A 26,805-nucleotide genomic window follows, 5' to 3' on the forward strand; every position below is an offset into this window, starting at 1 on the left:
TAGAGTGTTTTAAGAACCCCGTTCGACTAGCGCTAATAAGATGACAGGAGTGTCGATTGACTCCCTACCCCGTTCTGATGGCGGTTAGATTCTATTTATTGGGGCATTGGTTAGACCAAACGGCATAAGCCTTATGCAGTACACCTCAGCCGTAAGAAGAGTCATGCGACTCACAAAGCTGGTGTTACTTCTATAATAATGAAGAATCATCTGTAACCGTAAGCACTGTATGTTTCCATAAACATATAATTTATAAATTGAATAAAAAATGCAGCATAAGAATTACGTTATATTTCTGTACTATAAAAAATATCAAAAACAAATTTGTTAGCTCAAAGATGAAATTCATCATGTGTTTTTGCAATCGGTCATATTCAGTCAGCCGGTGAAGAGAAATGTAGCTTCTTTGACAATGTTTCTTTATCTTGCCTGTTGAGGTAAGAAAAATGCAAATGAGTTTCTAAGTGCCTACAGGATCATCTAAATAGACTGAAATGTTGTCTACCCATAGAATACTGTTCTGGACTTTTCATAAAGGGAACTACTCACAAGGTAGCTGAAAACTTATCGATGGCCGACGACTGGTTTCGCCCTTCATGAGGCTCATCAGGTAGGCGAATATCATACTAACTGAAACATGAGGCAGCTTTTGTGCAACAGATTTAGTTGAAGAACATCACAAACGAGAAATTCAGCCCAGTTTCCAGGCAATTGATTTGCAAACGAGTGTATCTGTTGTGGGATTCTTTAGGAACGGTCACCAACTTGCAGGTCGATTAGTTTCGGTTAGTGTCACGTGGTACTCACCGAGTAAGATACCACCAGGATATGTTGAAAATAACGAAACCAAATAAAAAATAAACACCATCTGAATGATTCTCTCAGCTGCGCCTACATATAGGAAAAAACCATTCCTCACGAAAAGAATAAATTTAGAGACTCGTCAAAGGCTACTGACATATTTTGACCGTTTTACTAGAATACCAACGGTTTATTACGCACCCGCTCACCTCAGTATTGTAGCAGCTCAATAATCGGACAAATAAAGCTACAGTGTAAGAGAAAAACTGTCGCAGGTAGTGCCCGTATCCCATGTTTACATACTATGTTTGTTGAACCTCCAGGATCGAAAAATATCGGGAATAATTGAATCGAGCTAAGTAACATTTAGGGCGATGTATCCGCTTGATTTTTCCTGTAATATACGTACGGCCAAGCCGTCATTATTGGCTGTCATTCGACGAGACAGAAACTTTGCTAACCGTGTTATTATCACAACTGGAACATGTTGGAACATTTGTGAACATTTCAAGCTCCTAATAAGCAACATATTGAACTGAGAACCGCTAACTTAAAACTTCAATCACCCACAAGTGTTTATCCCATTCTTTTAAACAAATGAAACCAACACTATGAGCTAGTTTCCTACTCTAGCCTTATCATAAAGATTCTATGCCCACCAGACGAGGTCACGAAAAGGATGAAGGGTCTCGCTTGGCTGAAGTAAGTTCATTTTTTGCATACAACTTTCTATCAATCCAGTAAGGTTCTGATATCTATAACTTGGCTTTTTTGTGCACCATACTGTGCGTTAATTTATTTTTTAGTCATGACAAGAGTAAGCAAGAGTCAGACCTATTTTTGAAAGGACATCCTTGGCCTGATCTCAGATTGCGTGGATCATCCAGAGTCACTCCAAGAGGCACTTCGTTACAGGGGCACATTCTCATTTCCCTATTTCCGCATATTTTCCATGATTTATGTTGCTACCTACACATTCGGGATAGTAAACATGGTATGATTGATGCAACTTGGATGAAACTTGATGATGGAAATCAGCAGGAAGGATAACTTAGCTCAGTTGAGCTCATTACGCGTAACCATACATTGTCAACATCGCAACGATGCACTTTAGGTGTTTGCCGTAGTGAAACTACTAGTAGCAGCTTTGTGATGTAGTTCCTGGTAAACTCTTATTTTTTAGGCTGTAGCCTGCTCAGCCGGTGGTGTGCACATAAAGGTGAGCTTTATNAACTTGCTGATGGAAATCAGCAGGAAGGATAACTTAGCTCAGTTGAGCTCATTACGCGTAACCATACATTGTCAACATCGCAACGATGCACTTTAGGTGTTTGCCGTAGTGAAACTACTAGTAGCAGCTTTGTGATGTAGTTCCTGGTAAACTCTTATTTTTTAGGCTGTAGCCTGCTCAGCCGGTGGTGTGCACATAAAGGTGAGCTTTATATTCGTACAAATCATTAATCTCATGCGGTGAGTATTGCATATAGCTTCATCGATGCTAACCCACTGCCAGCTTATTACACCGGACAACCTGCAATTTTGGGCCAAAGTCACAGGCCAATCACAGTGTCGCTACTTTTCCGTTTGGGATTGAAATATCAAAAGGAGCAGTGCAAAGCGTAACGTGGCAATGAAGAGTTACTTTGTCCTCTTCTGAACACCAACGCAAAGTGACCCGTATATCTCAAAGACCTTTTGAGAGCCATAAAATAAACGAAGCGTAGGAGATCCGAGGGTTTTCTATCCAAACTTCTATAATCTTGAGTACTGCATGCTCTACACCGTATCCACCAAATGTTTTCACTAATATTATCCATTCCATGTATCAACGTTCCCGGTAGCGACCAATTACGATACTCATTCCCAATCACCCTAGTTCATATTTTTGTATGCAGCGTTGTATATTGTCTGCAAAAACTCACCCCTTGAGGAGATACTTTGCGAAAATTCGAGGCATCACGCGAAGACACAAAGATGTTGATGAAATTTTGAATGCTTCGAGGATTTCCATAGGCTTTTTGTATAACACTCGAACACCGCTGACTTCCAGCAGTAGCAGATGTTTGATGTAACCCTTTAGGCAAACTTTATCGAGCTTCACTTTCCCCAGAAGCTTTCCATTATATGTGGAATATATAAGTTCACCTTTCGCAGTGATATCTCCCACAAGCACAAAATCGTATGGCCTGGTAATTGTCCAAAAAAAGGACAAATTCAGAAAGTTGTGAGTAAATCACACTATTTTGTTACATCGTGCAAGACAACTGATATAGGCGAGAGACTCAAGTGTGACAATCTGTCTATATACGAAGGCAAAAGCAACCATTCACATTACTTTGAAGAAAGGCGTGAAGTAGAAAGCAGAAACACTTAGAGAGCCCTTCGTTTGCAGCCCCGATGGAAGTCTTCCTCAAACTTTCTTTAAAGTAATGGTTAAAATGAAGCTAAACGAGAAGCTTGAATGGATATTCCGGAGATTTCTTGTATTTTCTTACTCAAAACTGTCAGCACAATCGATACTTTTCGTGTCTACGGTTCATAGTACACAGCTTCCTAGTTTAGTGACAGGTTGTTCACGACAGAAACCTGTAGAAAAATAGATGCAAGTAGCATCGTTGAAGTTTAATCTGAATACCAAGCACTGTCAAACTGGGAGCAAATCTATAGGTCAGTTCGACTTCACAGTCTAGCTACCTGTTCTGCTTTTATAACGTTTCTTGTATTTCCACCCCTATTTCGTCCTATGGAAAACACTTCGTATCATCAAAAATCCGCACCCAACAAACCCTTTGAACTTTTGTTTCCACGGGTCTTTCAGCATTGTCGTCGTTCCTTTGGACGCATGAAATACGTGGATTTACTTCCTGTGGAAATAGTTCGGGGTTTGTAGTTAACTGTTGATAAACAGAGCCCATCCTAGTTGCACTTGACCTGTAACTGGTGTGCATTTAGAAGCTATGTAAAGTTTACCAACCACCTCAAAAAGTAAATTGATCCGCTGATTCTCAAGTTTTGTTTGTCTTTTCTCTATTTAACATGTCAGCAAATTTACCGTATGCCCTAAAAGCACATTGTCGTATACATTTGGCTGGAAAAAAAACATTTACACTTAAAGAGTAAGGGTTTACGGTTCGGAAACCGTCTGTGTTATGGAACTTAGGTTATAAACTTTTACATTCTATTAAAGGCTAGTAAACCGGAACAAATGGTTTTCTGCTGACTAAGTCTTGATAAGGATTTAACCAACCAAACGCAAGGCATGGATTGAGAGACGGAATCTTACAATAGCATTGGGTCAGAATTGCATTTCTTGCTAAAAGAATAGCAACGACAGACTCAAAAGGACAATTCGCAAACCATGTAGTTAACCATGAAGAATTTACTTCATTTGTGCTGTAAATTTTCCGCGGCCCCAGCCGTACTGGCTCTTTCAAATGGTTTGTCGTAGGCGAACCGTAAGACAGTTGTAAGATGCTTAAAGTGAGTCAGTCCCTTGCGGAGTAAATCGAGCAACATTCTAAATGTTTTAGCACGTCACCAATGATAAAATTCCAGTTTGCCTACGTCGCATAAATTATGAAGCTTGAAATTTTTCTAGATATCCAAAAACTCTCGTAATGTTTCTTCAAACCGGAAATCGACAGCATTATTCTAGCGATTCAGTTGTCCCGATTGCAATCATAATGAACCGCGATATCTGATCTACTGTGTCGCACCTCAGCAATTTGATGACCTGATGAGGCATTTATTTAGGTGTTAAGAGATTGCGGACCCATCGACATACGTCAAAGACGAATACTACAGTAGCAGTAAATTTGGCCCACGAAATATCCAGTTATTACTCTACAATAGTAGTTGGGGGACTTAAAAAAGCTTCATTCCATGCGACCTGAACTGTGGAAATTGGCTATGAACAGCGATTCTATGGAATATTTAAAACAAGAATCCATATCATCATAGTAGCCTTTAAGCGTATCATTGTAAGCGCGATTTTGCTAAGTTAGCAGTTAAAGTTTGTATATCGTGAGCGGATCATGTCAAAAACATAACCATAATTAGTCTGAATAGGCGGTACTTGAGCAAACTACCTGAATACAACGTCGAATTTGAATGTTACCGCTTTCTGCTGTGAAATCCATTGCATGAGGCTACTTCCGGTCATTCCAGGCAGATGAACTCCGTTGATGCCTATCAGCTGATCCCCAAACCCGATTCCTTTACTAGCTGCCGCGGAGCCGGTCTCGACAAAACAAAAGAAGATTCGCTGCCAACAGAGAAACGTGCAAACAAACGTAACTTGAAAGTAATCATTTCAATGTTTTTCAGGTTCATTCTGGTTTTCAAAACGAGGTCGACCCGTCAAACTACAGCAAAAACAATTGTATTAAAATTTAACCTGGAGGAATTTTAACCCCAGAATCATGAAAGGAGCAGTAAGATTGATAACTTTAAAAGCAAGAATACCAACCTCAGGGAAAGAAAGAACAAATCAAATAGCAGGAAAGTCAGTTGCACGCATCGTTTACTGACTAGTGCCTATGGAGAGAAAATGCCACTTGGGTGATTTCCAAACGCTTTTTTACTGAGCATAGTGCAAACAGGACGCCGTCACGGGACCAAAAACAAACAAGAGGCTGCACAATCACACCGGTCGGGTTGTATTAATTCAAAATGGTTGAATAGGTATGTTTACTTGGTGACTATTCTAGATTGAACAGAACAAAAAGCTATATACTCATTGGGGTAAGCGATGACGCCAACACTATGAAACCAAAAACTGATCGATTACCTACTGGTTTGATATTTTCTTATCTGTACCCACAGCAGCAATGATTGTGCCTCCATTTCCGTACACATATGCCGGAGAAAGCGGGAGTAATGAAAGTAAATATGAGTGTTCTCCCAATTGTGTCATCCTGGTTGGCAGTGTCAGTGTGAATCATGAGCCTGCTCTGCTTAATTATTGTCATAAATGTCCGGTTGACTTTTGATTGAGTAACATGTATTGGCGCAACAATGTCAGCCTACAGAGGTAAGTGAGGAAACTTTGGATGTAAGTCATCCGACCGTTCTACTCCCAACACATAGGGATAAATAGTCGAGATATTGTAGATAGAATACGTGGGGACCATTGAGGGTCACCATGAGTTAATAGAGGAGTATATGCATCCCCAAGATTACAGGCTTTTTCAGAGCTAGGGTATAAACAGCGCAGTTATGGTATGCTAGTACTTGTGTCGCAGCTCATTTTGATTCTAAAGTCATTGCTATGAATCATATCGAGTAGAAAATATCACAAAAATCTTAGTAATAACAAAAAATAACTTGGTGGACGCAACGACTGGTCGGTAACTTTTCATGAGAAATAGCTCGACTGAAAGTATACGGTTCTCGCACCTGGTGTGACTATTTTAAAAGATGATGAAATGCAAGCCCAGTGCATTTCGGTGATAAGTTGTTTGGTGATGGAAGAGTCGGGATTCCAACCAAAAACATTACGTTCATTTGGGTGGTCTGAAATGTGGAGGGAAATGCTTTCGCTCCGCTCTTTCGTATATATGGAAACCAGGTGGAAGAGTATCCACCTTGACATTGACAATATTGTGCAGATGTGTGCTCACAATTAAGCGTATACTCTAGGCTTTCAGCAACAAGCGTAGCTGTGCTGTCTTACACATCGTTATTAAGGTTGCGTTCACGAGTTTCGTCATCTTATCGGTAACGATGACTCGTTTCGTGTCAGCCTGTAGACCTCCACTCCGGCTTGGGGGTGAGTTCTCGCGTGGTACAGTATAGGCATTTTGGGATAATTGGTTTCCTTCATAGTATCCGCAGNGCTCTTCCGTATATATGGAAACCAGGTGGAAGAGTATCCACCTTGACATTGACAATATTGTGCAGATGTGTGCTCACAATTAAGCGTATACTCTAGGCTTTCAGCAACAAGCGTAGCTGTGCTGTCTTACACATCGTTATTAAGGTTGCGTTCACGAGTTTCGTCATCTTATCGGTAACGATGACTCGTTTCGTGTCAGCCTGTAGACCTCCACTCCGGCTTGGGGGTGAGTTCTCGCGTGGTACAGTATAGGCATTTTGGGATAATTGGTTTCCTTCATAGTATCCGCAGCTTTCAATCTGGTCTGTCAAGTGTACAGACATGTCTAACCCTATTAAAACAAAAATCTAGTCAAGCAATTCTTGTGTTGTATTGAACAAAAACGGGTAATTTCCTTCGTGTTGTCTATTTTAGGCAGGTGTACAATAAACCAAAAGCCTCATTGTCCCATCAAAACATCTAAGAATGCATGAGGTTTGTTCAGATATTCACGACAGAAACGGAGATTTTACCAAGGTGAGTTCACGACTCCTGTATCCGGTAGTGCTGATAGTCAATGGGAACGTTGCCATCTATGTATCTCCCACGCCACACTACTTCTACATTTTGGTGCACAAACTGCTTGTGGCTGCGCCATCACTGTGCTGATACCTTGAGTCTTGAAATCTCAATTTAACACTTTCCTCACAGGATATGATGAAATTTCAAAAAATAAGGATGCAAACTTGGGTAAAATAGCGGTAATCCATCACGGCCGCTACAATTCATGGATAAAATCAGCTGTTTCCTCAAGGACACTACTTATAAAGAAGAACTGAACGTTGAAATGCTAAATAAAGGGAGTGAGAAGTGCCAGTCGAGTTCCGCACACTTACAGACTCCAATGCACTTCATGAACTGTTGGTCACCAACTCTGCTCTAGTATCTTCAGTATCCATTGGACTAGGCTGGAATGAGATTAACCACACTCAGCCGAGACAGAATACAGAGGTACCCATGTTTGTCTTTGAAAGACATTAAAGACCAAGTGCACGTGATCCACACATCTGCTTAAACGGTACTATAACTCTGATAGAAAAGTGCGTGATTTTAATACTCGTAACTCAAATAAAATTTGCTTTTCGACAAGCAAAACTTACTCTGGTAACACATCCACTTTCAAATTTCTCAAATCTAACAGAAAAACTTGCATTTGGATAATGCAAACTGACTGTGCGGATTCATTTGTCAGGCTTCAACACAGTGTTTTAGTTATACTTTAACCAGAGCAGTGTGTTTATACGGACTTCTGTCGTACTGAGGAATGAATTTCGTAGTGTGGGTACACGCTGGTTCTTTGAGAATAACCAGCAAACAAGCCTAAGTCTTGATAAACTGCTGAAGGTTGAAGCCCTCAATTTGGCACAAATATTTGATAGATGAGTGTTTCTTACATAAGCCAAGTTACGTATTATCTATTGAGAGTTTTAAGAGTTGGCACTGTCACACTCTTTTGGCCGAAGATTTGCGATAACGGATCTATTCTACATCTGAATCAAACAACACAAACATCCCTGCAAACTTTACATCATCGATCGACAGTGACATTAAACAGCAAACCTCGAAACACTTTAAACAGCGTCTCAACTACAAATCAAACTCAGCCGATTGTTGAAGCCTATGTGCAGCATGAATTGTAACTGGTTATAAGTGAGCTGGTGCATGCCAAACGTCATACGATGGGTCGTACTGTGTAGTTTCAACCACTCAAATAAACAATCGATACTCAGACTCCTATCGCCTGTGACAGTGTGTTACTGGAAGATAGCCAAACTATTTGCTGTTTTGGCAGCCCTGTATGTATACCGACCAAAGGTTCTATGCCCGTAGAGCTGCTTTCGAAGTTTGTACATCATCATCATCATCATTATTAAAACAGATGCTTTCCTTCCGTACAGCCATAAAGTTCATCTAATTACATTTAAAGCCTTGGAGCGAAAAGAAAAGAAGCAGAATGGCTGAGATTACCTATTGCTGGTCTATGTAAAGCACAGTGGTTCTCTAATACTGTGTGCCCAAAAAAGATCGCGATCTACCTACCAACAGTTAAATTATTCCCACGATCTGAGTATCCACTAGCTTCTTTCCGGGTAAACTACCGTGCTGAAAATCTATTGAGGTGACATCTGGTCGATTCCGTACCAGTGCTTGTGTATGCTAGATTTCCAGAATGACAGAGGTGTAAGTTCGTGTCTGTAGATGTCTAAGAATACAGAGCACAGCAACTGTTCGTTGATGAAGTGTATCAGTGTCGCACCCCAGGGGAGCAAACGTGCAAGCCCAAGAAGCTGTAAATTTAGCAGAATGACGAAAGGTAACATGGTAAACATAGGCAATTCGGGTTCCGGGGTGAATCGTGCATGTGGGGCCTGTCTTCGCTGGCCGTTAGCATGTCCTCAGAATCGTGTGGTTGTGACTGGACAACAATACCATTCTGTCGCACCATCTACTCTGCGAATCTTCTTGTGAGCATCGGATTACGTGGGAATGAAAGATATGACAAAACAAGTTACATAGTGATTAACTTGCGATGAGAACCAAACAGTGAAGCATGCGGCTGACGGTTATGCTATTAAAGTTGTTATCCCTGCCGATTTTATCAATTCTGCTCTTGAAGACTTGAATCCTGATCAAAATGTTTATGGACTCAGGTTGGAACACACACGTTGAGTGGTCGTGATTGCAACCCCACATGCTCATGAATCGCATTGTTGTCTTCAGGGGCAGTTCCCGTTTGCAAAGTAAATCCCACTCTCTTTGACGGCTTCCAGTAACTTGGCGAAACCCAACTCTTACACTTTGTGACGTCAATCAAACTACTTCAAAGATTTGCTGTTTTACAACTTATTTTGCAAACTTATTTTTCATTTTATACCAAGAAAACCATGGTAGGAGTGTAGACCTGTGGTCGATAGCCATATTGTACCGGCTCAATAAAACTGACTTAAAAATAGTGAGTGCAGTTTAGGGCAACACAGATCCAACAAAGTTTACCTTATTGATGCCTCTCTGTCAGACCCGGTTAAAGTTTAGGTAGTGGTTGGTTAGGAAACAACGCTAAAGAAGGACGTGATCCTACCACTCAAATATCTGGCCAAGTGAGCGCTGGGCCTTTCGATCCCACTTCGACCTGTGAATTCCTTAGCCAGTTGCTTTCAAATCGGCCAGACAATTCGATATGATGAAGCAGATTAGGTCTGACAGTACCTTGTAGATAGGTCTGTTAGGTGTTGCAACGTCCGCCTGGTCTCCCTTGTCCAGTAACGGCAATGGGTCTTAGTCACGTGGGTTCCATTAAACAATCTGCGCTCGAAAATTCGGGTGACGGGCAATCCATCACTCCGTCACCAGCTCTTGCATATGCTGAGCTCAACCATGAAAAAACATTGTTCGTCTCAGATCACCGATTCCCATCTGTGATTCATTCCAGATCACAGCAGCTCAGTTATTAGTAAGTAGCGTAGCAGTAAATTGTTTGAAAAGTGACTAGTCACTTTTAAAATCGCCTGATGAATTAACTGGTGCCAACCTGTGATGGCTATGGTGTTCATAAATCCGAACGACTAAGTTGTCACCCATCTACAGTGTTTACACTTTACAGGCTCACTACAAAATAATTCACACTGAAGTCTCATACAGATGAAAACTGAGATCGATCACATACTGTTTTATTACAAGCGTCATGATATAGGTGACATCAGTGAAGCCCAGTATTGTCGTCCAACTGCCGGTAGATGTACCTAAATCACATAACAAGTACTGAATGCTCAGTTTAGTTCAATGTTCAAAATCTGTGTCGTTGAGCGCAAAGTCGAACTGCTTGGCGAGAATCGCAGACCGTTGAATGAAGTTACGTTACCTCCATCCTGAAAACACCGGCACACATCCCTACTGTCCTAAACACCAAATATTTTTTCTTCTCCTTGCAGGCTAGAAATTGTATGCAGTGACCTAAATTATGTAAACGCCTTAAAGTGCAGTTCTACTTGTGGTTCTCAACTTTTTCGAACAGAAAACTAGAGGGTTTTTTCCTGGGTGAAGTATGAATGCAGACTTCTAACAACTTCGATGACGTACATTGGTTCATTATGGTAGATAAATGTATGGGGAAAATGTGGCAACTTATTTGCGACTATCAGTTGGACGACCATATGATCGATGATGTCAGGAAGGTTTACATTATCCTCAGTCAACAAGGTCTTAGCAATAATGCTCGAACACGAAGAATGCAACAGCTCAACGGCGCTCTAAACTGTAGCAGCAATATCCGTTAATATAAACTTTGGCTATAGTATTCACATTAAAGCATGTTGTCACAAATTTTATCCTTATTAAACAACGGGTTGCTTACGCTGCCCATTCGCTTTAGTTTGATACCAAGTTTTCCGGATGTATCTTTTGATAGCGTCAGTTTTTTCCGCACCATATGTCCTCCACAAGACATCCTTCTAGGAGCATTAGACGGCTGAGGACAGGGTTGCGGCACTGACTGAGGGATTGGTGGGCACTCAGGTTGCGGTGCTTCTGGTTGATGCGTTTTGCTGCCGGCCGAGGAAACCAGTTGACCGTACTCGTCATACGAACATCCCAACATTTCTTCATACATTTCGCCTTCATCACTAGAATCGTCTGAACTTTCGCCAGCACATCCTCCTGCGTTTTCCGATAAGCTCAATGCGCTCAAATCAGGATAACCTGCCATTGCTTTCAAAAACTAAAACAGGTAATATAGATGTAAGAATTGTAACAATAAGTAAACTAGGTCTGTCAAATTATTCATGAAATATCTACAAAGAATTCGGAGTGGTATAGCCTTGGAAACCAAATAAAAACAAAGCGACAAATAATTTACGGTTTACTTTTACGAATTTAAGCGGTTTCAACTTATGAATTTCCTAAACGTAAATAGAGAAGTGTAGCAATCATGCATCAAGCAAAAACCATTCTGTCAAGCGACGGCATATAACGGGTGAGTAATTGCAATCCATGCTCTGCAGACTTTAACGAGTAGCCTGAGTTTAAACATCTCTCAGAAAAAGTTTACTTTCACCTACACACCGTTTTGCAACCGTAGATAGGTTCTCTTAAACAACCGGATATCCTTCGCGAGAACCTTCCTTTAAGATAGTTCCTAAATGCTCTCCTGTATAATTCCTGCACAGATGACTAAAAAAGATGACCCCATGAGTTCTCCATGTCTGGATGACATGAACAGCAAGCTTTTTAATTTATGTCATCAGTTATTTATTTTTATTTATTTCACCCTCGCTACTTTGAGTATCCTACAACTCCAAAGCCCTAGTTTATACCTACTGTCTGACGGAGTGGTAAAAATTGTACGACCATATGCAATTTCCTTGTTGCAGTCCCATCGTTTGGGAATGCAGTGTGGATTGTTGAGCTATGGGTCAAGCTTTCTCTACCTCAAGCACAGAAATCGATATACCAAAATCTTCAGTTATGCTTATCGTTGGCCTGAAAACGGCTGTGAAAGAGCAAATTCTCTGTTGTATCCTTCGAAAGGGAGCGCTTTTAGGGCAAAAGGAGGATGTATATGCAAACTAATGAAGGTTTGTGAGTAAGCAGTGGGGAGATTTTCTCTACATCTCAGCGCTTCAGGTTTGTTGGACAATATGACACCCTAAATTAACTGATTTTACATTTTTTGAAAGGCATCACCGGCGTAAAGCCAGTTTTTATGTATACTTTTGTATCTTGCCGTTTAGTTTACTTAGCACAACACAATTCCATTCCGGGTTAACAAAAACATCAAACAGTTGTCAACTTGAGTGCCTGGAAATATGTTGAATAACTGCTTTACATATTGTGGTTTTATAAATTTCCTGGCACAAATAGCATGATAAGAAAGAAGTACGCATGTGAAAACCGCTTAATTCAGACTTGGTCAACTTTTTTTCAATCCAAGTAATGGTCAGTTGCAAACTGAAGGTAGATTTTGATTGCAATAAATCAAACAAATCATCAGAAGGTCATTTGGCAACTGTTGAATAGACCATGTGCACACTCACTTAGTCCAGAAGACGAGAGTAACTTTCTGATGTTCACCAACTTATATGAATATGTCTGAACTCCTAGTACATGTATAGATCAGCAATATCGTAAAATGTGTACCAGCTCTGTTGAGAGCTATGGCCAACTCAAACCGAGTTCCTAGGTAAAACCGTTATTACATATCCCCTAGCAAGTACTGTGGCTGTTTGACGTCTGTCATTTGGAGAACAAAACTTAAATGTCAAGTTTTCTACCTACGTCAGGTGATTTCGAGAAATTCGAGGTGATGAATATGGAATTTAACCACGGTTCCGAGTGATACAACTGAGTCTATTTCAACCATTCCGGCCTTGGACTAAATATCAATTGGAATTATCTTTTACTGATAAATCAAGAATCTGATGTTGATTTGTTTTCATGCCACCAAATTTAGCTCCACTGTCACTTTGAACCTCTCCAGTCACCGATTAAGACAGTCGTCGGAATCCTAATAATTATTGATCTTTTCAGAAATCCGAATTTATAGATCATGAACTTAGAAATACATCTAAATTTCTAGACAACTGTGTTATCAAATTCCAAAAACTGGGCTAAATGAACAGCTTTCTCTTTAGCAAAACTCGTCACTTAAACTTAAAGTGTTCAAAAAACGTCTTAACCGTTCGAGCCACACAGACAACACATATAGCATGGGCTTTTGGTAAACTTTCAAGTTCATGGTTGAATAGATATTATTCTTTTCGGTAAGAAGGACTACTGAGGTAAAGTTTTCTGACAAATCATCAGCATTTAGGTGGCTTCATTATTATATCAGCAGTTCCCTAGGCCCAGAATCGCACAGCAAATCAATCTGTCTGGTTGCACAATTCGGTAGGCAGGTGTGTTTTAGATAGCTACAACATGGTGTAACTGCGTCCGCTAAATCACCTCTTCTTCTGATGGGCTCCTTTGATGTAGAAGCGCTCCTGCAGCTGAGCTTATGCCTCATATTTTACGATAATATTTTAGCTACAAATGAGTTTTAACCCAAAACGCAAATTACTATATATCTTCGTGCATTTAACTGGAGAGGTCTGATGGAGGGCTTCCTAGGAACTTATTGATAGAAACCGAAAGTTTCATATCGGTCTTTCGATATGGGTGCAACATAAGTTTGATCTCACTGTAAACCATTGAGCTGGAATTAAAATTTACATTTTATTCCGTTGACCTTGAAAAGGTTAAATGCAAGCTGACGTAATGAAGGCAAGGAATAGTTGAGAGAGGAAAGATCAGCCTTAAATAAAAATCTGATTTTTCAAACTTTTGATACTACAGCTTCAGTTGTACCGAGCGAAAACCCATCAGTGGGGAGGATAGCAATGAGAAAAAGCTTAGAAAATGGTTTTGGTTGTATTTAGACTTTTAGGGATGCCAGACTTATCCTCAGGCAGTTTCTGTACTCTGTCGTACATAGTTTTCATCCAGAAATCTGGAAATGATTCACCTTTGTGTAATTTCGGTTTCTCAGAGGATGAGCATTTTTACTGCTGTGTAGGATTTGAATTTTCCTAGTTAGATCAGTAAAGGAGATGAATGGAATTCTGGCAGTAGCTAACTTGAACAATGGCTCTGTGCCGATACAAAATTCAGGAGGCTTTTTTTATTATGTAAGCTTGCCATCAACGACTAAATCTGCTTTAATGGGTCTTTCTGAAGCTTTTATAATAAAGTATTGATTTTCGAATGTTGCTGTTGCTTAGAAAAATGCAGTCAGGTTTGATTTGTAGACTTGTGCCAATATGTTACACAACCAGCAGTCATCATAATCGCTGGCCGCAAAAAATGCGTACATGTGCAGAAGTTTCAGTTTTGTTCACCGATGATTAGGAGAAGTATGGGTAAATGGCCACGTTTATAGGCAACAATTGATATGAGTGATGAGCCATTATAGGCATCTCGAGGGAAATGCAAGGTGGAGACGCTGCGTTTTTAAGAAATGATTTTATTGCATAAGTGGCACGTAGCGCGCCAATTTGGTCAATGGCTCAAGCCATTAAAATGTTCTGTCACAATATATACATTGAGGGGAACGTTAATGACTAGTGTGGATAAGTTTGCTGGTAATGACAATCATTGCCTGAACTTCTTTTGTCCGTTTCTACTCCTAGAATAGTTATGCCAAAATGCCGCCTTAAGAAAGTCAGTCGACTGGTACTTGGCCAAATCAGAGCAACCTAGTGAGTGTGATCACCTCGTCTTACGTGGATAAGCTATTTCTTTCAAGAAAAGTAAGCGTACTGTAGCATTATTGTTCCCAACATTTGTACTTCATTTTTCTCCGTGCGGAACCACCAGAGTCTGACTCATTTGTCGTCAAAATGTAATAATGATCTCCAAACAAGAAAGGTTTAAAAGGCTTATAAGCCTGCAAGTGTGACTAACACCTTAGCCTGACCCACTGACCTGCCAGAGCAGTTGTTCGGGATTCACATTCTAGAAGAGACTCAGAGTAGGAGACAACTCCTGGGTTATTTATTCAGGTATTTAGCTATGTTTATTCCAATGGTTATGTACAACCACATGGCGGTTGAAGATAATTGGCTATCATTCGCTGGATTTTGGATTTTTCTGTAGGTACACCATTGCATCTGAAACAACATCTGACCTAAGTGCATCATATGTGAATTTTCGTCCACAGAAGATTATCAAAACGTCTGCTTGGAAGAGGTTCATTAGTAGTATACTCATCCAGCTGTCATTGTGGATTCCAAACTGTAAATTTGCGAACCAGAGAAAAACGCGCGAAAAGTTTGAAGATGGAATACAGGTCAGTGTAATTCATACGGCAGATCCTGCGAACGAAGAGGGTATTGAGGTAGTACAAACGGTCTACTTTAAGACAACGATGTAGAGTGAGAACAGGTTCACCCATTCAGACGTGAGAATTCAGATGCGTCCAACGTGCGCTGGTGGAATAGTGGTAACATGTTCGCCTCGCATGTCAGGTGTCCGGAGTTCAAACCCCGGCACGGCCATTGCATATGCACTGCTGATGAGCTCTAACAAGAGCGGAACTCGAGTCTAGTGCTTTCCTTTGGTGTGCATTCACATGAATAATTGCGCCAGGACAGGAGGACGACTGTTCAAAACGGTTTTTAAGAAATGATTTTATTGCATAAGTGGCACGTAGCGCGCCAATTTGGTCAATGGCTCAAGCCATTAAAATGTTCTGTCACAATATATACATTGAGGGGAACGTTAATGACTAGTGTGGATAAGTTTGCTGGTAATGACAATCATTGCCTGAACTTCTTTTGTCCGTTTCTACTCCTAGAATAGTTATGCCAAAATGCCGCCTTAAGAAAGTCAGTCGACTGGTACTTGGCCAAATCAGAGCAACCTAGTGAGTGTGATCACCTCGTCTTACGTGGATAAGCTATTTCTTTCAAGAAAAGTAAGCGTACTGTAGCATTATTGTTCCCAACATTTGTACTTCATTTTTCTCCGTGCGGAACCACCAGAGTCTGACTCATTTGTCGTCAAAATGTAATAATGATCTCCAAACAAGAAAGGTTTAAAAGGCTTATAAGCCTGCAAGTGTGACTAACACCTTAGCCTGACCCACTGACCTGCCAGAGCAGTTGTTCGGGATTCACATTCTAGAAGAGACTCAGAGTAGGAGACAACTCCTGGGTTATTTATTCAGGTATTTAGCTATGTTTATTCCAATGGTTATGTACAACCACATGGCGGTTGAAGATAATTGGCTATCATTCGCTGGATTTTGGATTTTTCTGTAGGTACACCATTGCATCTGAAACAACATCTGACCTAAGTGCATCATATGTGAATTTTCGTCCACAGAAGATTATCAAAACGTCTGCTTGGAAGAGGTTCATTAGTAGTATACTCATCCAGCTGTCATTGTGGATTCCAAACTGTAAATTTGCGAACCAGAGAAAAACGCGCGAAAAGTTTGAAGATGGAATACAGGTCAGTGTAATTCATACGGCAGATCCTGCGAACGAAGAGGGTATTGAGGGAGTACAAACGGTCTACTTTAGGACAACGATGTAGAGTGAGAACAGGTTCACCCATTCAGACGTGAGAATTCAGATGCGTCCAACGTGCGCTGGTGGAATAGTGGTAACATGTTCGCCTCGCATGTCAGGTGTCCGGAGTTCAAACCCCGGCACGGCCATTGCATATGCACTGCTGATGATCTCTAACAAGAGCGGAACTCGAGTCTAGTGCTTTCCTTTGGTGTGCATTCACATGAATAATTGGGCCAGGACAGGAGGACGACTGTTCAAAACGAGAGTGATGTGAGACTGAACAATAAACCTCCCGCAAAAACCATCACATGCAAGAAATGTTATTAATCAGGTGAAAACCCGAAACTTCTTCGGAAAATTTGCCGCGCAAGACGCTTTTTGCCGGTACCTACCATTCTCAGGGGGGATTCTAATGGATCTTAAACACAATGTGAGTTTTTGTGGTTTTTGTAATTCATCCGTTTGCTTTCAAGTATGTTTGCACTCTGCCTGATGAATAGAAAGTAGAGAAGGTGAGTCCCGCAGAAAGTAAAGGTCTACGAAGTTATGGCATTTTAGCGCGTCTTTTTGTTGATCTTATATGGCCCTAAATTCAACCTCATGTCTCGATCGGATCCCATCACCTCTCGCGGTCATCTTTATTTATATTTCAACCTATCTTCGGCAATTATGAAATTCGGCTGAATTTATTATATAAAGCGTTATCAGAAAAATTTAAGAGGCCTTAACAACAAGCCATGTTACACAAAATTAGCAATATTTACCAGATTCTGTCGATTCAAAAAACATTTTTGTTTTCCGAAAAGCAGTGCATTCATTATTGATTGCTATCAACTTCAGGTCCAGCGCGAAAGGAAGTAAATTATAAGGTTTAAGCTAAATAATACATAACTGTGCTTAAAGAATAGTACCAAATGCATCCTTATTCATTCTGTGTTCACATTAGTATATTTAGAACATCAGTCTATAGCTGAAGCTTTAGTGACTCATTTGAATACCAGCCACCTACTCAGCAAGGAATTTTTCGCAGCTACATAATAGCTGGAAGCAAGACATGAATGGATGCGGTGAAACTGTATCAAGTGTTTGTGGTACTCAATGGGGGAGTTTGTACTCTGAAGCATTTTATAACTTTTATGGTCACAAGGAATTATATGTTTCATATTCAGACAAACATCATACAAATTAAACAAATTCGAACTTATAGTCTTGGTCGGAAAACTTTTTTTCTGGCCATCACTTTGAGTGCACTAAGCATTTTCCAAATGGCTGCAATAAAAATAAATGAATTTTCTGGATTCTGGCGTACCGTTGACACACATGGCGGCTTTTCAAGTATCTAGTCTGGATTTCAATTTACACTCACAGTTTTTGCATCATTGTTTTGGTTAAGGGTGCCTTGCTGCACGTTTTGCTGCAAGTCTAAGACAGCACCATCAAGTAGGCAACAATTTATACGTTCAACATGCAACGATGGAAGACTTGCCATTTTTCTTACACGTCAACTTAACTCTGGAGTAATTTAGGAGAAATTCCAGAAAGATCTTTACTTAAATTAGTTCAAAGCTCCAACTCAAAGTTTGTCTTTCAATTTTAGTTAGAAATCAGTGGATACAGGAGTGAGTTGCTTTCTGTTAGACCTCTCTAAGGATGACACTGCATCCGGATACATTACGCCAAGTAGAAGTAGAGAGCAATATTGAGATAGGTACCAGTGGGCATCGCGTCGTTACAAAAGCATATCAAACATGGTAATTTATTGTCGGTTTCAGTTTTCCAGCTTGGTTGTTTCGAAACCTTCTGCTGATAACGTTTTCCAAGTGCATTCAAAGGGAAAAGAAATTGTTTACGTTACTTAAAGCAGGGGTTTCCTGAGCTTGTAAAAGTGACCTTTAGTATTATGCATGCGTTTAGCGAGCAGATGTGCATCTACGCTTCGGTATTCATTGACGGCATGCCCCCTATTATAAGCACGTTCGATTCTTATGCCCTTGTCCTCACTCAGACGTACAACTTTCCGATTAAACTAATATCAAATTAGTCGCCAAAATATTTATATATCACCGACCAGGACAAATTAAACGTCAGCAAATTTTCCCTTAATATTTAAAAAGTAAGCTGATGCTCCGTATTTTAGCAAAATTTGTGTAAAAATGCATATCAGCATTGGGATATTTTTTGTCCTTTCCATTAGGAAACGTTTGGTGTCCCAGAGGAGTTGGCTGTTTTGCAAATAACCAGCCTCTCATAAATCATTACGATTAATTCAACGTCTAATTTCGTTTATATACTTTTCGCTACACTTTCTTATAAGACGCAGCGCCAAACGCAAAAGATTGTTGCTTTACTCAAGTAGCCTGAAAAAGCTTACACACAGCTTTTTTCACTGATAACCCGAGCTCTTCTAATATCCGGAAACATTGTAGCCTGTCACGACGGTCCTTGCTGTCCTCTCCGGATCTGCAACTTTTCTACAGCTCAAGGCTTTCTCAAGAGAAATTAATTTTTGAAGTTAGGCTGTTACCAACATTTATCAGCAGACTTTTGGTAGCACGGGTTTAGCTTCATCCACGATGGGCTCAAGTGCTCCTGTTGTGGCTTTGAATGACAACCTAAAGTGACAATCCCAAAAAATGCCAGTCTCCGTCTCCAGACAAAGAAAAGAGACAATGAAGTAACAAAACGTTGCTTGCTCTACCAAATTATTTACGAAGATCTACATTCCTCTTTCTGCAAAACTTTGCTGCCTTCATTAGCAACATGATGGCTTTAGAGCGTTTTGATGAGGCGTATAGACTACCACATTGGTGGTAAAAATTTTCCAATCCTCGCCTTAAACCTTTTACAGCACCATCGTTATACTCATGCGACAAGTTGTAATCAAAGTTTTATATGCTTCTTAGTTGTTTCAGGGTACCAAGGCTTCGTCCTCTAAGTTATGAGGTAGTAGTCTTGTTTTTTTATGGACGTAAGACCAGGGCAGTCCGTAGTAGGGCTATATAATAAAACAATATAGGATACCATCCCTCAGGTGCTTTGTAACCAAAACAGAGATGGTGTTTGTTCATAAAATTGGGAAAATTTGACCTCCAGTTGGATTTCCTTCCGCTATCGACATTGTCTGTATAAGCTCAGACTTCGGCAAACGTCAAAGAGCATTATCTTTCGGAATTTTTCATTTATTACATGCCGCCGGAATTTCGCAGAGCGCCAAAGTATTTTATTTATATTTTGGTATAGTTTGCCGTCAGCACCTAACTGTTTTATCTTCGCCATGCTGTTGTTCCTCCTGTTAGTGTCTGATGCAATTGTTTTGCAGTTGTATATATCTGGAATAGCTTTCTAACCACTATCGCACTTGTATTACTACTGTTATGACTTTCGTGATTTTATTGCTTAAGGAATATGTCGCACAATTAGAAGTGCCCCAGATTGTTTAATTCTTTGAGACACGTTTCATACAAGTCTGATTCACGGTGGTCTGCAATAATGTACAGGTTTTTTGAACCTCAGATGCGATGGATCTCAAGTCATAATCTACGCCATAATCGGCAGTTCCACAAACTCCATCCAACCCCTGCTAATTCTGTTTACGTTTTTACACCATTCTGGATAACTGGTTTCCTTAAGTCACGCAGACAAAGTTTCACCGGATCTCCTTATTTACGCGCATGTCAGATGCAGCTCAGTGTGGTTTCTTCCTTTCACTAATAATGTTTTACTCGTCCCATATAGAAACCTGTTTGGTTGAGCGAATGTGTAGCGTGACATCCTGACATTGTCCAGTGAAAAAGGGGATATCAGAAAACTTATGTCTTTTCCCGAGAGATTCTCCCGAAACCCTCTACAAAATGCTAGATAAATGCTGTCTTCTCTTCTTCCCTATGGTCGAAAATTTCCTCTATCCACTTGAATTTTCATTTGTGATGTGTCTGAAAGTTCTAATGACGATGGAATATGGAGAGTATTCCTACCGGCGGATGGAGCATCCCGTGAACTTCACGCTCGGGCCAATACCTTATTTATTGGGCTCTATAATCATAACAGCAATGGTTTTCATCGTTTCATCCATGCGCATATATGAGGTTGTTCGATATATTTATCATGTTTTAAGAGCTTCCACAAGACATTCTTCAGTTGCTGGTTGAAAAGGTACCTTTTGTGACATTGCACCTTGGCAATCTTCATCAGTACTGCCAGAAAACCTGAGGAATGTAGGCTAGTCTCGCATCCCTGCGCATCAGCTGCCTCTTGTTTGATGGTTTTAGTCCCCTGTTGCTAAGTAAGACATCATAATTCAATAGAAGCATTGAAGTCTGAGCTACTTACAGGCAGGGTTCTTTTCGAATTCTGCGTATCAAGACAAGCAGCACTCATGAGATTTTATATCACTGAACAACACACCGAACGAACTAAGCGCCATCCACATCTTCACCTTGCCCTTAATAGACGCAAGAAAACTTAATTCTTTGTTGTAACTGGTTTATTTAGCACTAATACGCATGTTCTGCCTCGATTTATAAAGCAGAACGCTGAGCAACGAACTCGTGCACCTAAGATAGCTACCTCGTGCGAACGTGGGCGTATGTTGCCTATAAAACGTATACGGATACTCATGAGGGACCGTTGGTGAGCTGCCGCCAACTAGAGCACCCAATAATTGTACTGTAGTCCGGATGCCTTCAGGGTGTTCATTATCACGACACCATAATTTACAAAGGAGCAAATAAAACAGCACCTTCCGAAAAATCACTCATTCAATCTCCCCTGCAATTTCCTAAGAAATAGCTTGTGTGAGAGGTAGTGTTCGTAAATGGCTATGTGACAAGCGTAAGAATATCATTTCCAGAAACACCCAAATCGTTCTTAATAGATTTCATGAGATCTTAAAGATTACAACAGCCCGAAAATCCCAGTAAGACATACAACATAAAATTTTCGAGTAGATTGCTGACTTCGTTTTCATTCACATGAATAAACCAGAAGGCACTCACCAAGCACCTTTCTCCTAGCAATACACGAGAAAGCACACAGCTTTTGAATATGCAACTATACCATTGAGTAAATAACCGTTGAAAAGATAAAACAAATTTTACGTTTTTCTCCCACTAGTGGAAGAAAGTACGGTTGTTTCTAGCACTACTCTGGGATTTTTACGTAGATCCATGGTAGCAAGCATCCTCCTACGCTTCGACTAGTGCATGGATGAGTTTCAATTCTTAGCTAGATTGGGTTTTATGTGCGGAGAGCCACCAGCTATTTGCACACCCGAATTATTTTCGCCGACGCAATAGGGTTCTCGAAGCTGTGACTTTACCGGGGAGTTAGTCTAATCCATTCGCATCTTCCGGTGACATGGCATTTCGTTTAGGTGGGCAAAATTTCAAGGTCACGGACTATTACCGATTTGTATTTTCTTTGGATTTTCTTCGATATAAAACACGAAATCACACTTTAGCGTGTTTTGGCCTTCTTCGGCGTTCTTCAAGAATAAAGACATCTAGTGCAGGCTTCGCCCTGTTGTTGACTTTGTTGACGTTTGTTTGCCCTACACTCCCCAGATTTAACAAATGCGATTATAATCGCAAAATATATCTTGTTCGGCGAACCTGGTCAAAAAATATTTTCCCGTCGATCTCAACCTACAAAATACAAAATTTTTGGACAACAGCATGAATTATGCGGTGGCGACGCGAGGCCCATCTGTGTTGACGATCCCCTTTCCCAGATATGCATAGCTAGCTTGTGGATAAGACGGTATCACGAGATAGCCGAAGGCATCATTCCTATTATGAATATGACGCTCTATAGCTGGTTACTGCCATAAAGCGGTCGCCACGATACCGGTAGCCTCGACCATTTATCGTAACTGCTGGCTCCGTGTCTATGTGAGACGCTGATTATGAGACCACACCTATGCAGTAACACAATCCGACGACCAACGACCGTCTTTCATACCTATAACCATACGCAATGCCACTTATCTTTACTACCTATGATAAACTCCAGTCAGGCATTCATGCGAGCTGGTACAGGCCTCAACTATGCGTGATAGCCTAATCTAATGGCTATTGCCGTTGTGTTGAAAGTCCCATTACCTGCTAGTTCCGTGTCCATATGCGGCGTTGATTAACCGGTAACGCAATCCAATCTAATCTGTCCTACTCGTAACGGCACGCGTTGCCGCTTATCTTGACTGCTTATGGAAAACATTGGGCTAGTATTTATGCGAACCGGTGAATACGAGGCCTAAACTATGCACACGTACGTAATCGAGTGGCGAACGACGGACCTCATACTCAGAATAGTATGCGATGCCGCCTACCTTGAGTACTTTTTGAAACTGATGGGCAAGTGCCTATATGCGACACCGATTGTTAGGCCCCAACCACGCGCAGTGCCCCAATATAACTGCCAATGATGGCCAGTCCTACCCATAATTGTGTGCACTCTAGCTTATATCTAGTATCTACAGTAAATAGCAGACCAGCATCCATGCCAGCCGATAAAAACGAGGCTCTACCTATGTGTGATACCTTAATATAACGGTCAACGGCGTCCTTTGCAAAATTTCTGCTCTCTGGTGCCAATACAATATAACTAGTTAAATCGACTAGTTAAACCCAAATTTGTAACCAACACATACTCAACCACCGTTGCAGTCTAACCGACAAGGACCACCCTTATGTGCTTCATCAGACTTATCGTTCATGTCAAAGTATTACAACCCATCTTCACTTCTGAAATCTTGTCCACTATATACGAATAAATAAGCTGGCAAGATAGCCAAAATTCACGCGATCCGACGGTCCCAGATAATGATGATGATGTAGCTGGAGACCTGAAGGACACGTTCTTCAGTGGAAATCCCCTGCGCATAACCGACAAATTGCTGTCTAGATGTTACCCTATGGATTTGCCGGCACCGAATCATACAAGCCGTGGTTTTCAGACAGCCGTTGTCAAACACCTGAAAACGCCTTGCTTCAGCTTCTTCAACAGACTAAGTCTCATAACCACACAACAGGACAGCCCGTGCTGCGGCCTGACACACGTTACTTGATAATCACGGATATTCCACATTGACGCCATGGGCGTTTCAAATTGGCAAACGCCACCCGAGCATTATGGGTTCGTGAATTGACCTCATCTGTCACATTACATTGAAAATTAATGCAGCTTCGAATGTACACCTGAAACTTGCTTCAGCTTCTTCAACAGACTAAGTCTCATAACCACACAACAGGACAGCCCGTGCTGCGGCCTGACACACGTTACTTGATAATCACGGATATTCCACATTGACGCCATGGGCGTTTCAAATTGGCAAACGCCACCCGAGCATTATGGGTTCGTGAATTGACCTCATCTGTCACATTACATTGAAAATTAATGCAGCTTCGAATGTACATAAAACGCCGCACCACACAAACTCTCTAAGCGGATCAGAAAAATACCTGCGATCTGATATAAGCTTTGTTCTCCCTCTGAGGATTTCATCGGCCAACCACCTCATAGGCTTTCACATCCATGTCAAATCATCTCAAAAATGACGTCCGTTACGAGGGGTGTCCAGAAACCGAAGGGTTTAAGCGCAATGATGACATGGCGCTGCTATACCCAGTTTGATAACACACCCGCAACTAGGCTTTCCGTCTCTTGACCCTTTTCACTGTATTGCCCAAATACTCCATTACTTGAAACAACAAACTCGCGCCTCATTCTGACTAACATTTTGATAATGCGTGACGGTGCGCCACACACCTATTGGGAATAAACATCGTTCTGATAGCATGACACTTTCTGGGCACAAAGTGCACATTAATGGTCAGTTCATCCGAAGACACCTGCGCCCTTTCTTCCTCTTCGAAGATAAGAACGATATCTGCATACTCTAGATCAACACGATTTTTGCTAGAAGATATCTGAAAAATGGGTCCGGAAGATAGTTTCAGTGTTCATCTCTTTATCTCGTTGATCACGAAATTAAGTGGGGATGGAGAGAGGACGGTCTCGACGGCACCGCTCTGCGTACGGAATTTTTTGGAGCTCCCCATATATTTCCGTAACATGTCCGCTCATTCTGCACCTCCTGTCCGCAACGATGCAAAAAATTGCAAGGCTGACAACTCTCACTTCAAATGCAGGCCCTCTCCACGCAATGTACTCCTTATAAACCGCCTTCTGCAATGAAGAAAGGGTAAACTAATTTCTGTCGGAGCTTGCCCTAGTTGTGACATACATCCCGAGCAATCGCCATGTGAACCGAAATATTCATTGACAGAAGTGAAGAAGATGCTACGAGACTCGCCAAATACACGTGATGTGAGGCCTCAGAGGCAACTAGTTTTGTAAAGCTACACGCTTTCCTTTGGGCTGCAACAGCTCCATTTTGGGGTCATCTAATCGTGCGAAAAGGCAAAATCACCAGGTATCTGTGATTTCATGCCTGTGCAAGTTACGAGCTATCTTAGTTACGCACAATCTAGCCAATGCACCCCCCATACTCACATCCATCCTTACGAGTTTGTATCGACCGCAGACCTAGTTTCTGCACTTAAATGTCGATTGCCGTTTTTGAAATCGGACAGTGTCGCCTCATTGAAGTAGTTAGAAATGAGGAAAACTTTTGACTGTCTGTAATTTCAGGAGGCTTCCAAACACACATCGAAGTGCATTCTAGAAGGCGCCTTGAGCACCTCTTCTTATTTTGAGTCCACAGTGTAGAAATGGCTGTTTGAATGGCAACAATGGACCACCACGAACCCTCGACAGACCCAGGAATACACTACTGCAATGATAAACATAAACAGCTCATCCAAGATGTTCATGCACGAGGCAGTCCACGAACCAAAGTACGGCTTCGCGATGACGGCACCGCGACTACCGTACCCAGAGCGTGTTACCCAGAATAACGTTTCAGTCCATTCAGGTCGTACAAGAACTTCAAAGTGGTGGCCATCTTACTGCGCCATCTGCTTGTTCTGCTCAGAAACCCAATAGTTCAGCCAACCCACCATTGGTGGCTCGGTAGGCCAGTCATGATCAAACCCTGCCTGAAGCCTGATATAACGTATGCTGACCATCATAAAAAAAACAAAAAACTTACTAGTCGTGACCAATTTCTTAGCTTAAGCAGGACGCTTGCCGCAAACATAGAATTTTTCATCCAAGTTGCGAATGTCCACTTCAATTTGAGTTTGCGCGTACGTATTGTGCGTGATTACTGTCTAAGTCGTTTTCAGGTTATTTCCAAATCTAATGCGTAAGAATACATGCAAAGAACAGATTTTCCTCAAAATTTCCCATAGTTTTCATAGAGCCTGGGCGAAGTCACCCGCGGCCATTAAAATACATATTTCGCGCATTCAGGGAACTTTAAATTCATTTAAACAACTTCTGATAAAACCGCGTCCGCATAGAGAGATCTTAGGCCCCCGAATAATTACCATCGAGTGCTGAAACTTAATGGTAATATTTTTCTTTTCCGGACCACGTTTTCAGAGAAATTTTAAGTGTGCGTCTAGGACGCGGCGTGCGGAGACAAGCGGCGAAGCTTATTGGCAGGTTAAGGAGAAGCGTTGAGCTTTATTTCAAGGAATGCTGCGAGAACCCTACAGCCACTAAGAATGTGAGACTACGAGTTTCCAGCTCCATTCCGTCAAATGTGGCCTCTCCAATTGTGAACACCTTCCCCGACCATACATCCGACAAACAAAGCCACAAACTTAACAACAGCATACCGGATAGTCCTTCACCCTCCCACCTTGCCACAATGACCGCAGGCGACTAGGAAGTGAACACAAATACGATATGAAATTGCCTGCAGTCAAACAAACGGCTTAAATTTCGCCAAATCAGAAGGTTGTTGGCTGGCTTGTAGGTGCGATTCTCCTCGATAACGGGTCTCATGGGAGTGCTACAAAAATGAATACTTCTTGGCGCTGCCACTTAACTTGACGGGCCTCGTAGAGACACCTCGTCGATCAAACTGCGCCAAAATACCCGGCGGCGCTGACCGAACTGATTAGACGAAGAGCTTTGGCTCAACAGGTGATTGCGCCCAGCAGGCGCTGCGCA

At 41.3% G+C, this 26,805-nt stretch overlaps 1 protein-coding gene across 1 annotated transcript; it reads right to left on the minus strand.

Moving 5' to 3' along the window:
- Positions 1–239: 239 nt before the first annotated feature.
- T265_09972 (hypothetical protein) lies at positions 240–21,791 on the minus strand (the record flags this gene model as incomplete). Its single annotated transcript, XM_009176209.1, has 5 exons — positions 240–429; positions 2,724–2,987; positions 4,890–5,065; positions 10,977–11,390; positions 21,720–21,791. The coding sequence occupies one exon, from the start codon at positions 11,376–11,378 to the stop codon at positions 10,977–10,979; it is 402 nt and encodes a 133-aa protein (XP_009174473.1).
- Positions 21,792–26,805: the final 5,014 nt, after the last annotated feature.

The sequence above is a fragment of the Opisthorchis viverrini genome (genome assembly GCF_000715545.1).
Source record: "Opisthorchis viverrini unplaced genomic scaffold opera_v5_321, whole genome shotgun sequence".
Taxonomy (NCBI): domain Eukaryota; kingdom Metazoa; phylum Platyhelminthes; class Trematoda; order Opisthorchiida; family Opisthorchiidae; genus Opisthorchis; species Opisthorchis viverrini.